Genomic DNA, 13,264 nt, shown 5'->3' with positions numbered 1-13,264 from the left:
CATGTGTGTGTAATGATATGTTACTTTTTCTTTAGTAGATAAAAATCATTCAACTCAAATAACATTCTCATATATGTTCAAAATTTGTTCAAATATCTGTAAGTATATTATAATTTTCTAAATAATATATATTCTACAAAGATTATAATGTATCAAATATATATCAACTATTGATATTCACAAATTTTAATGAAAGTGAACAGGTCATAAAAACTAAGAGGAAAATCCAAAATGAAACTTCTCTTGATTTTAGACATCTCTCTGGAATTTTGATTTTTCTGTATAGAACGTAGAGCCTCAATCTGCTTTTATTACCCATAAGTATAGTGAAAAATTCTCACTGGATTAAGCTATTCAATGGGAAGACTTTAACAATGGTAACAGATTGTTTATGTTCATGAAATAAGTTTATGAAATTGTTTATTTTATAAAGTAAAAGGAACAAGGTAAGTTTCCTTTCATGCTGATTCAGCATTTTATGCTAAAAAATGAGATCTGACTCCTCACTTATTTTACTTTGCCATTTTCCAGTTTTATCTTCATATTAGTTATGAAGAGTGAATTGAAGAGGAATTACACCGAGTTAACAGAATTCATCCTGTTGGGATTCAGAGCTTCTCCAAAGTTTCAGGTCTTCTTATTCTTAGTGTTCTTGATGATCTACATGGTCACCGTGGTAGGGAATGCCAGCATGATAACTGTCATTAAGATGGACTCCAGGCTCCAAACGCCTATGTATTTTTTTCTTAGAAACTTGTCCTACTTAGATCTCTGCTACTCTACAGTCATTGCACCCAAAACCTTAGCCAACTTTTTGACAAGTGAAAAGAAAATTTCCTACAATGGTTGTGCTACCCAATTCTTCTTCTTTGCTTTGTTTGTTACAGCTGAATGCTTCCTTCTTGCTGTCATGGCATTTGATCGATTCTCAGCCATTTGCTCCCCTCTCCTTTACCATGTGCACATGTCCAAAAAGGTCTGTGTTCAGTTAGTAACTGGCTCCTATATCTGTGGGTGTATCAACTCCATGGTGCAAACAGGATTTACCTTCAGCTTGCATTTTTGTGGAGAAAACAGGGTGGACCACTTTTTCTGTGATGTCACAGCTCTCATCAAGATCTCGTGCATTGACACCTTTGTGAATGAGATTGTGCTGTTTATTCTCTCTGCCCTCATCGTCATCTCCACCATAATCATCATTCTGGTTTCCTATGCCTACATCCTTTCCACTGTCCTGAAGATCCCCTCATCCCATGGCAGGAGTAAGACCTTCTCTACCTGTGGCTCTCATATAGCAGCGGTGAGTTTATTCTATGGAACTGTGTTTTTTATGTATGCCCAGCCTGGGTCCATCTCCTCACCAGAGAAAAGCAAGATTGTAGCTGTGTTCTACACACTTATAACATCAATGTTGAACCCTCTAATATATAGTCTAAGAAATAGAGATGTGAAGGATGCTGTAAAAAAAATATTAGGTGGGAAATGTTCTCAGTGATATTCATGAAACCTTTTCTTACTAGACAATTTTTTCCTGTTGTATATGGGAACAAATATAATTTCATAAGTTTTATATAGTAATAATTCTAGTATAGATGCATAGAATATTATTTTGTTTGTAGTAAATATAGGAAAGCAAATTAGGTTCTCATCTTATAATTGCATTTGAGTATGTACTAAACATGAAAATTAATCTTATATGGTGGCAAAAATTTTTTCCATATATGTATATTATATTTTTTATGACAAGTTCAAAGGCAATGTGATACTGGCTAAATGAAAACATGATCATAATATACATTTCTTTTTTAAAATATTGTATTGGATATTTTATGTATTTATATTTCAATGTTATCCCCTTTACTCCTTCTACCATCCTCCTCCCCCTGCTTCTATGAAGATGCTCCCATTCCCACCCACCCACTCCAACCTCAACACTTTGGCATTCACCTACACTGGTGAAACAAGCCTTCATAGGACCAAGGGCTTCTCCTCCTATTGATGCCAGGCAATGCCATCCGCTACTACATATGCTGCTGGAGCCATGGGTTGCTCCATGTGTAGTTGGTGGTTTAGTCCCTGGGAGCTCTGGGGGGTCTGGTTGGTTGATACTGTTGTTCTTCCTATGGGGTTCCAAACAACTTCAGCTCCTTCAGTCCTTTCTCTAACTCCTTCTTTGGGGTCCCAGTGGTTTGCAAACATCCTCATCTGTATCAGTAAGGCTCTGGCCCAGCCTCTCAGGAAACATCCATCCATATCAGGCTTCTGTTAGCAAGCACTTCTTGGAATCAGCTAATAGTGACTGGGTTTGGTGGCTGCATATGTGATGGATTCCCAGATGGGGAAGTCTCTAAATGGCCTTTCTTTCGGTCTTTGTTTCACTCTTTTTCCCTGTATTTCCTCCCATGAGTATTTTGTTCCCCCTTCTAAGAAGGACTGATGCATCCACATTTTGGTCTTCCTTCTTCTAGAACTTCATATAGTCTATATATTGTATCTTGTGTATTCTGAGCTTTTGGGCTAATATTCACTTATCAGTGAGTGTATACCATGTGTATTCTTTTGTGACTGGGTTACCTCACTCAGGATGATATTTTCTAGTTCCATTCATCCATTTGCCTAAGAATTTCATGAAGTCATTGTTTTTAATAGCTTAGTAGTACTCCATTGTGTAAATGTACTTCATTTTCTGTATCCATTTCTCTGTTGAAGGGTATCTGGGTTCTTTCTAGCTTCTGGCTATTATAAATAAGGCTGTTATGAACATAGTGGAGCATGTGTCCTTGATATATGTTGGAACATCTTTTGGGTATATGCTCAGGAGTGGTATAGTTGGGTCCTCAGGAAGCACTATGTCTAATTTTCTGAGCCACTTCCAGACTGATTTCCAGAGTGGCTGTACCAGCTTGCAATCTCATCAACAGAGGAGGAATATTCCTATTTTTCCACAACCTAGCCAGCATCTGCTGTTACCTGAGTTTTTGATCTTAGCCATTCTGACTGGTGTGAAGTGGAATTTCAGGGTTTTTGATTCGCATTTCTCTAATGACTTAAGGATGTTGAACTTAGTATAGGAACATATCCTCATGGAGGGAGAAGAAAGGAGGCTCATAAAAGGAAACTAAACAAAGCTTCCAAATGCTCTAAAATCTCACAGTATTTACTATATTCAGCAAGCAAAGAAAGTTACAACATTTAAAAGGCCCCTTCCTGAGGTTATAAAACTAGTGAGGATTGCTGGCAATGGGAGAGTATCTGGTGGGGTTTTCTGGGCAGGAAACTTCAGTGACAAAGGTTTCACAATTTGTCCCCCTATGCAGGGTGTCTTTTCAGTAATGCATCTGCCTTTGAGTCACCATGCTCCTATCATTAACCCCAATAGACACAGTGGTATCCCAAGCCAGATTTAGGTGGAAACTTTTATGTGTCTCTCATAATAAACAGACACTTGTCCATGCCTTCCCAGCAGAGTAAAGGTAATAAATAATAATTGCTTCTATATAAATACCTCACACATTTGCCACAGACAGTGTGGATCATAATTCTTCTAAAGGAGGAAACTGGCACTAGAAGCTGAAGAATTTTGGTTGGCCCAAACATCTGAATGATTCTAGGAATTTTATTAGTCAAATATATACCCCAGTGAATGTGGAGAGATGTAAAAATGTAACCACACAGACTAGAGACAATCATTGTGGGATGTTGTTACAGATATATATCCAGCCCTGGTACATAACATATTTGATCTTTCAGTCATTATTGCTATATGTTCTATTTCTATTTTCATTTAATATTTCAACCAATTTTGGGTATGAAATTATATAATGTTTTCTTTAAACTTATTTTAATTAGAATCACTATTCTGGTTATTCTCCAATGTTTCTTTTCAATTGTCAACTTAGTAGGATCTCCAGTCACTTAGAAAGGGAGTCTCAATGGCCCTCCTTGTAAAGATTCCAGTGGCCCCTGGACATGCCTGTGTGGGATTTTCTTTCTTCCTTTTTTTGAATTTAATTTATTTTTTTAGATATTCACTTTACATTCTGCTCACTGACCCCCTTCCCAGTCACTTCCTTCCACAATCATTCTTCCATCTCACCCTCCCCTTGTCCTCTTAGCTGGTTGGGGTTCTACAGGGTATTCCCCAACCAACTCTGGCACTTCAATCTCTGTGAGGCTAGGCAGCCTCCTTCTGAGGACAGACAACTAGAAGAACATAGTCCACATACAGGCAATAGCTTTTGAGATAGCTTCAATTCCAATTGTTCAGGACCCACATGAAGATCAAACTACATGTATACTTCATATGTCTGGGGAGGAATAGGTCAAGCCCATGTATGCTCTTTGGTTGGTGGTTCAGACTTTGAGAACCCCAAGGGTCTAGGTTAATTGACTCTGTTGGTCTTCCTGTGGAGTTTCTATCTCCTTTGGTACCCGCAATCCTTCCTCCTGTTCTTCCATATGAGTCCCCAAGCTCTATACACTGTTTGGCTGTGTGGTTTGCATCTGTCTGAATCAACTGCTGGGTAGAGCCTCTCAGAGGACAGCATTCTCCTATCTGCAAGCCTAACAGAGTAACATTAATAGTGTTAGGGATTGGTGCTTGCCCATGGAATGAATGGGTTTCAAGTTGGGCCAGTTTTTGGTTGGCCATTTGCTCAGTATCTGTTCCATCCCTCCTGCATTTCTTGGAGACAGGATAAAAAAATGGTTTGAGTATTTTGTGGGTAGTTTGGCATCCCTGTTGTTTCACTGGGGTTTCTGCCTGGCTACAGGATGTATTCCCAGTGTGGCGAGTCACAGCTGAGGACATTCACATTGATTCTTGGGTGCTTACTAATCCCAGGTCTCTGTCTAGTCCTGAAGATGGTCCCCACTTCCTTACCCCCCATCAGTTGCAGATTTCCATTTATTTTCATGGCCATCTAGCCATCTCTCTTCTCATTCCCCACACCTGATCCTGAATCCCCATTCTCCTCCCCTTTTCATTCCCCCTTCATTCCTTCTTTCTTCCTGCCTCTTATGACTATTTTATTTCCCCTTCTAAGTGAGATTCAAGCTTCATTGCTTGGGTCTTCTTGTTTAGCTTCTTTTAAACAACATTCATTGGAGTAATACAAATTTTGTTAAATACACTGATTACTCACCAAGACCCCAAGTACCTCTACTCAGTAAACCATTATTAACTCCATTTTTTTAGGGCCCACTTCTAGTATCCTGCAGCTCTATCCCTTTCTTTGCAGTTCCCACCTGCAATCCCATAATAAAACTTCTTTGTATAACTCACATTTCAGTGGTTGATAATTCCATTCTTTAAATTCACTTGATGAATAATTTCTACTGACTCCATAGCATGAAAACATAAAAGATGGGCTTCAGACAATTCTGACCCAATTTTCATTCTATCTGTTGCTTTTTGTCACGTGTAATTAGTCATAAAGCATTCTATGGGAGCAGGTTTCTTGATGTCTGTCACTTACCCAACCTTCAACATGGGATTCTATCAGAGAAATCATACCACATATTGGTGATTAGGGGCATCAGAGATCAAATCACCAGATGCTTAATCAGTCATGATTAACAGAGACTTAATCATGAGAGACTTGGGAGACCATTGTTCATCAGTGAGGAGGAAGTTGTCTGAACTGAAATAAAGTTGCCTTAGGAATGGTGAACATTTAGGAAAAGAGAACAGGCAGTTATATGTTTCTGTGTTTCAGAGAAATACTCTGAAAGTCAACAACAATAATCATGATAATTACTTGTGCTAGTGTTTGTAACTAAATAACTAAAGCCAAGGATATGGAGAAATGGTTCTTAGGCATAGTGACCCAACACTAGGTATTTTACCAAACTTTAAATATGAAAAGAAATTAATTTAAATCTTCCTAGTTTTATTTACTATTTTTTATTTTGTGATATTTTTCAAGCTGATGTCCTAAAGTAATTTGTATTTATCTGTTCATTTCTGGTTTTTTATTGTAATATCTATTGTATAACAATTGCACACTTTTTAACAATACATGCATTTTCTTATTGTAGTCACAAGTGCATTGTCATGAATTCTACATGAATTGTTAGTGGTATGAATTTTATTGGTATAACTTATTAAACTTTATATTTTTAAACTTTTCATGTAGCATTTTATGATTTTCTTATTTTAACTCCAGACTCACCACCCTTGTACAAAGCAGCGGTTCTTCTTTCTGAAATGGTGATAGCATATTCCATTTACTATAACTGTATATTCTATTTTAATTACTTTGTTACACATAACATTAATTTTCTTAGTATTTTAGAATGTTTTTATTAAAACAACAATCCTAATGTATGACAATTATAAATCTAAATATGCATTCAGAGCCTGCCCCACATGTGGTCCATACATATACAGCCACCAAACTAGATAAGATGGATGAAGCAAAGAAGTGCAGGCCAACAGGAACCTGATGTATATCTCTCCTGAGAGACACAGCCAGAATACGGCAAATACTTAGGCGAATGCCAACAGCAAACCACTGAACTGATAACGGGAACCCCGTTGAAGGAATCTTAGAAAGGACTGAAAGAGCTTGAAGGGGCTTAAGACCTCATATGAACAACAATGCCAACCAACCAGAGATTCCAGGGACTAAGCCACTACCCAAAGACAATACATGGACTGACCCTGGGCTCCAATCTCATAGGAAGCAATGAATAGCCTAGTAAGAGCACCAGTAGAAGGGGAAGCCCTTGGTCCTGCCAAGACTGAACCCCCAGTGAACGTGATTTTGTGGGGAGGGCGGTAATGGGGGGAGGATGGGGAGGGAAACACCCATATAGAAGGGAAGTGGGAGGGGTTAGGGGAATGTTGGCCCAGAAACCGGGAAGGGGAGTAGCAATCGAAATGTAAATAAGAAATACTCAAATTAATAAAGATGGAGAAAAATAAATAAATAAATAAATAAATCTAAATATACTTTTATTTGTGTTTATATATGGGGATATATGCTCCATTTACATAATGTCTTCATTATAGCTTCATTTTCATAACTTCATTTTCATAAATGCTTTAAGGTAGTTTGGATTACAAAAGACAGATCACAGACATAATTTAGCAAACTCAAAAAGAAATGTCATCACATTTGTCCACAATGTATTATATTGCATATTATACATCTTATTATTTTTTATGGAATATAAAACTATTTACTGACCACTGTTCATCATTACATACAATAAAGTAAATATATGGTTGAATGACATTCTGATACTACAAAGTTACTTTTCTGCCTCATTGAACCAGAACGAAAATACTGAAAAAGGTTGATCCTACCAGTAAGGAATGAGTCAGGGTAAAGAAAAAGTACACAGGGCATGGATTGATCTTAGCAAATTTTGTTGACTCACTTAGTCAGCAGGTCTTAAATTGCCAACATCAGCTCCAACCATGATTCTATTTCCACATCAAACAGATTCCACAAATCATTATCTTTTAGTACAGATTTTAACTTTCTACAAAGGAATGGTTCACCAGAGGAACCTTTGGTTCACCAGAGGAACCTTTACACAGACCAGCTGACCTGGACCTGCCTCTAGAGTTCTGGGATTAAAGGTGCATACCACCATACTCGGACAAGTCTTGTTAAATCACATACTTTGTCTAATTCCATTTTCTGAATGGAGAGTTGGTATGGACAACATTCTGTAAATAAACTACTATATTTACTTGATAATACATCAATTCTGATGGGGTTGGTTTTAAACTATCCAATAAATCACAGACTCTGCTTAATCTGAAAGGTTATGGTTTCAGGAAAATGTTCACAATGATGTAATTTCGTCAGCCTGTGTTTTCACATTCAGATCTTTTGAGTATTTAAAACAAGATAAAACAGACAGGTTATGTAAATGTTTTATGCATATATTGCATACAAACAAACAAACAAACAAACAATCCAGAATGGTCTTTCTATGTCCCAGTTAAAAATAAGTTCTGACTTGGGTAATGACTATAAAATCTCCCAGCATTTAAGAAAAGCTGTTCTTCAAAGTTGAGGAAATACAACATGGTATCAAATATTCTACTGTTAAAGGAAGCAACTACAGATAGCTCTTTTTTCTAATTTTTATTAACTTGAGTATTTCTTATTTACATTTCAATTGTTAGTCCCGTTCCCGGTTTCTGGGCCAACATCCCTCTAACCACTCCCCCTCCCCTACTATATGGGTGTTCCCCTCCCCATCCTCGCCCCATTACTGCCCTCCCCCCAACAATCATGTTCACTGGGGGTTCAGTCTTGGCAGGACCAAGGGCTTCCCCTTCTACTGGTGCTCTTAGTAGAGATAGCTATTTTGATGCAGAAAAAAACTAAAAATACCCCAACTACTGTCAATATTTTCAAAACCAGTATATCAAAGTTGATTGTCATTAGAATGCTATTTTTCCCACACTAGTAATTCAAAACCCACTGAAGCAAAAGGTTCAAAAGGTTGGTTATCATCTTTTATCATCTACCTCTCTCTTCTCTGAATTACTTTTCTCACTTCAGTGGACACATGTGCAATGTCCAGGAGAGGACTGAGATTTAATATAGTTGAGGCATTGTTTTCCTCTACTGTACTGGTCCTAAGGACTACAGTCATTAACCAAAAAGATTATGATTTGTGGAATCTGTTTGATGTGTAAATAGAATCATGGATGGAGTTGATGTTGGCAATTTAAGACCTGCTGACTAAGTGAGTGAATAAAATTTGCTAATATAAATTAATGCTCTGCATGCTTTTATTTTACCCTGACTCATTCCTTACTGGTAGGATCAATCTTTACAGTATTTGCATTCTGATTCTGGTTCAATGTATATATATAGTGCTCCATCTTCGGGACAAGAATAACAAGGCAGCCTCTCCTCATAGAAGGCAATGACAATCTGAGGACACTTCATATTCGCCTCCTTTGCCAGCACCAAGTCAGCCTCATCTCAGTCCCTCCATTTCATGAGAAACATTAATTCTCCACTGCTGTCTGTGGCACCGATTATCATTCAAGATCAAATCCTCTCACAAAGCCTCCGGTTTATCAGCAGTGTCTCTTTTCTTCTTCAATTGCTATCATCAGATCCACTGACAGACAAAAATTTCCTTTTTGTACTATCTTTTTCTTTACCAGCTTTTTGAGAATTAAGAAATACTTCAGATTTTGTGGTTAAGATTCTGCCAGAGTAGCAGCTCTCTGCTCCCAGACCCCGTGGGAGAGAGACCTCACCGCCTGGTCAGGTGGGCACTCCTGAGGCTGCAGAGCGGAAGAGACCACCAACACTGCCCACCCTGCCCACATCCCTGGCCCAAGAGGAAACTGTATAAGGCCTCTGGGCTCCCGTGGGGGAGGGTCCAGGAGCGGCAGGACCCCTGCCTGAGACACCGCCGGAACCTGAAGGAAACAGACCGGATAAACAGTACTCTGCACCCAAATCCCGTGGGAGGGAGAGCTAAACCTTCAGAGAGGCAGACAAGCCTGGGAAACCAGAAGAGACTGCTCTCTGCACACACACCTCGGACGCCAGAGGAAAACACCAAAGGCCATCTGGAACCCTGGTGCACTGAAGCTCCCAGAAGGGGCAGAGCAGATCTTCCTGGTTGCTGCTGCCGCAGAGAGCCCGTGGCAGCACCCCGCGAGCGAACTTGAGCCTCAGGACCACAGGTAAGACCAACTTGTCTGCTGCAAGTGACCTGCCTGGTGAACTCAAGACACAGACCCGCAGGAACAGCTGAAGACTTGTAGAGAGGAAAAACTACACGCATGAAAGCAGAACACTCTGTCCCCATAACTGGCTGAAAGAAAACAGTAAAACAGGTCTAAAGCACTCCTGACACACAGGCTTATAGGACAGTCTAGCCACTGTCAGAAATAGCAGAACAAAGTAACACTAGAGATAATCTGATGGCGAGAGGCAAGCGCAGGAACCCAAGCAACAGAAACCAAGACTACATGGCATCATCGGAACCCAATTCTCCCACCAAAACAAACATGGAATGTCCAAACACACCAGAAAAGCAAGATATAGTTTCAAAATCATATTTGATCATGATGCTGGAGGACTTCAAGAAAGACGTGAAGAACTCCCTTAGAGAAACACAGGAAAACATTAATAAACAAGTAGAAGCCTACAGAGAGGAATCGCAAAAATGCCTGAAAGAATTCCAGGAAAACATAAATAAACAAGTAGAAGCTCATAGAGAGGAGACGCAAAAATCCCTGAAAGAATATCAGGAAATCATAAATAAACAAGTAGAAGCCCATAGAGAGGAGTCACAAAAATCCCTGAAAGAATTCCAGGAAAACACAATCAAACACTTCAAGGAATTAAAAATGGAAATAGAAGCAATCAAGAAAGAACACATGGAAACAACCCTGGATATAGAAAACCAAAAAGAAGAGACAAGGAGCTGTAGATACAAGCTTCACCAACAGAATACAAGAGATGGAAGAGAGAATCTCCAGGAGCAGAAGATTCCATAGAAATCATTGACTCAACTGTCAAAGATAATGTAAAAAGCGAAAAAAAGCTACTGGTCCAAAACATACAGGAAATCCAGGACTCAATGGGAAGGTCAAACCTAAGGATAATAGGTATAGAAGAGAGTGAAGACTCCCAGCTCAAAGGACCAGTAAATATCTTCAACAAAATCATAGAAGAAAACTTCCCTAACCTAAAAAAAGAGATACCCATAGGCATACAAGAAGCCTACAGAACTCCAAATAGATTGGACCAGAAAAGAAACACCTCCCGTCACATAATAGTCGAAAAACCAAACGTACAAAATAAAGAAAGAATATTAAAAGCAGTAAGGAAAAAGGTCAAGTAACATATAAAGGCAGACCTATCAGAATCACACCAGACTTCTGCAGAAACTATGAAGGCCAGAAGATCCTGGACTGATGTCATACAGACCCTAAGAGAACACAAATGCCAGCCCAGGTTACCTTGTCCTGCAAACTCTCAATTAACATAGATGGAGAAACCAAGATATTCCATGACAAAACCAAATTTACAAAATCTTTCTACAAATCCAGCACTAGAAAGGATAATAAATGGTAAAGCCCAACATAAGGAGGCAAGCTATACCCTAGAAGAAGCAAGAAACTAATCGTCTTGGCAACAAAACAAAGAGAATGAAAGCACACAAACAACCTCACATCCAAATATGAATATAACGGGAAGCAATAATCACTATTCCTTAATATCTCTCAACATCAATGGCCTCAACTCCCCAATAAAAAGACATAGATTAACAAAATGGATACGCAACGAGGACCCTGCATTCTGCTGCCTACAGGAAACACACCTCAGAGACAAAGAGACACTACCTCAGAGTGAAAGGCTGGAAAACAACTTTCCAAGCAAATGGTCAGAAGAAGCAAGCTGGAGTAGGCATTCTAATATCAAATAAAATCAACTTTCAACTAAAAGTCATCAAAAAAGATAAGGAAGGACACTTCATATTCATCAAAGGAAAAATACACCAAGATGAACTCTCAATCCTAAATATCTATGCCCCAAATACAAGGGCACCTACATACGTAAAAGAAACCTTACTAAAGCTCAAAACACACATTGCACCTCACACAATAATAGTGGGAGATTTCAACACCCCACTCTCATCAATGGACAGATCATGGAAACAGAAATTAAACAGAGATGTAGACAGACTAAGAGAAGTCATGAGCCAAATGGACTTAACGGATATTTATAGAACATTCTATCCTAAAGCAAAAGGATATACCTTCTTCTCAGCTCCTCATGGTACTTTCTCCAAAATTGACCACATAATTGGTCAAAAAACGGGTCTCAACAGGTACAGAAAGATAGAAATAATCCCATGCGTGCTATCGGACCACCACAGCCTAAAACTGGTCTTCAATAACAATCAAGGAAGAATGCCCACATATATTTGGAAATTGAACAATGCTCTACGCAATGATAACCTGGTCAAGGAAGAAATAAAGAAAGAAATTAAAAACTTTCTAGAATTTAATGAAAATGAAGGTACAACATACCCAAACTTATGGGACACAATGAAAGCTGTGCTAAGAGGAAAACTCATAGCGCTGAGTGCCTGCAGAAAAAACAGGAAAGAGCATATGTCAGCAGCTTGACAGCACACCTAAAAGCTCTAGAACAAAAAGAAGCAAATACACCCAGGAGGAGTAGAAGGCAGGAAATAATCAAACTCAGAGCTGAAATCAACCAAGTAGAAACAAAAAGGACCATAGAATGAATCAACAGAACCAAAAGTTGGTTCTTTGAGAAAATCATCAAGATAGATAAACCCTTAGCCAGACTAACGAGAGGACACAGAGAATGCGTCCAAATTAAAAAATCAGAAATGAAAAGGGAGACATAACTACAGATTCAGAGGAAATTAAAAAAATCATCAGATCTTACTATAAAAACCTATATTCAACAAAACTTGAAAATCTACAGGAAATGGACAATTTCCTAGACAGATACCAGGTACCGAAGTTTAATCAGGAACAGATAAACCAGTTAAACAACCCCATAACTCCTAAGGAAATAGAAGCAATCATTAAAGGTTTCCCAACCAAAAAGAGCCCAGGTCCAGACGGGTTTAGTGCAGAATTCTATCAAACCTTCATAGAAGACCTCATACCAATATTATCCAAACTATTCCACAAAATTGAAACAGATGGAGCACTACCGAATTCCTTCTATGAAGCCACAATTACTCTTATACCTAAACCACACAAAGACACAACAAAGAAAGAGAACTTCAGACCAATTTCCCTTATGAACATCGATGCAAAAATACTCAACAAAATTATGGCAAACCGAACCCAAGAGCACATTAAAACAATCATCCACCATGATCAAGTAGGCTTCATCCCAGGCATGCAGGGATGGTTTAATATACGGAAAACCATCAATGTGATCCATTATATAAACAAACTGTAAGAACAAAACCACATGATCATATCCTTAGATGCTGAGAAAACATTTGACAAAAATTCAACACCCTTCATGATAAAAGTCCTGGAAAGAATAGAATTCAAGGCCCATACCTAAACATAGTAAAAAATATATACAGCAAACCAGTTGCTAACATTAAACTAAATGGAGAGAAACTTGAAGCAATCCCACTAAAATCAGGGACTAGACAAGGCTGCCCACTCTCTCCCTACTTATTCAATATAGTTCTTGAAGTTCTAGCCAGAGCAATCAGACAACAAAAAGGAGGTCAAGGGGATACAGATCGGAAAAAGAAGAAG

General features: G+C 38.6%; 1 protein-coding gene across 1 annotated transcript; it reads left to right on the top strand.

Moving 5' to 3' along the window:
* The first annotated feature begins 550 nt into the window (after positions 1–550).
* LOC116890072 (olfactory receptor 12-like) lies at positions 551–1,495 on the top strand. Its single transcript, XM_032890835.1, has one exon. The coding sequence runs from the start codon at positions 551–553 to the stop codon at positions 1,493–1,495; it is 945 nt and encodes a 314-aa protein (XP_032746726.1).
* Positions 1,496–13,264: the final 11,769 nt, after the last annotated feature.

The sequence above is a fragment of the Rattus rattus genome, chromosome 1 (assembly GCF_011064425.1).
Source record: "Rattus rattus isolate New Zealand chromosome 1, Rrattus_CSIRO_v1, whole genome shotgun sequence".
NCBI lineage: Eukaryota > Metazoa > Chordata > Mammalia > Rodentia > Muridae > Rattus > Rattus rattus.
The sequence above is the reverse complement of the archived record's forward strand: the minus strand, read 5'-3'. Positions and strand labels throughout refer to the sequence as shown.

Bases quoted from the DNA above. Each gene is read 5' to 3' on its own strand.
- LOC116890072 (XM_032890835.1), top strand. From the start codon at position 551: ATGAAGAGTGAATTGAAGAGGAATTACACCGAGTTAACAGAATTCATC.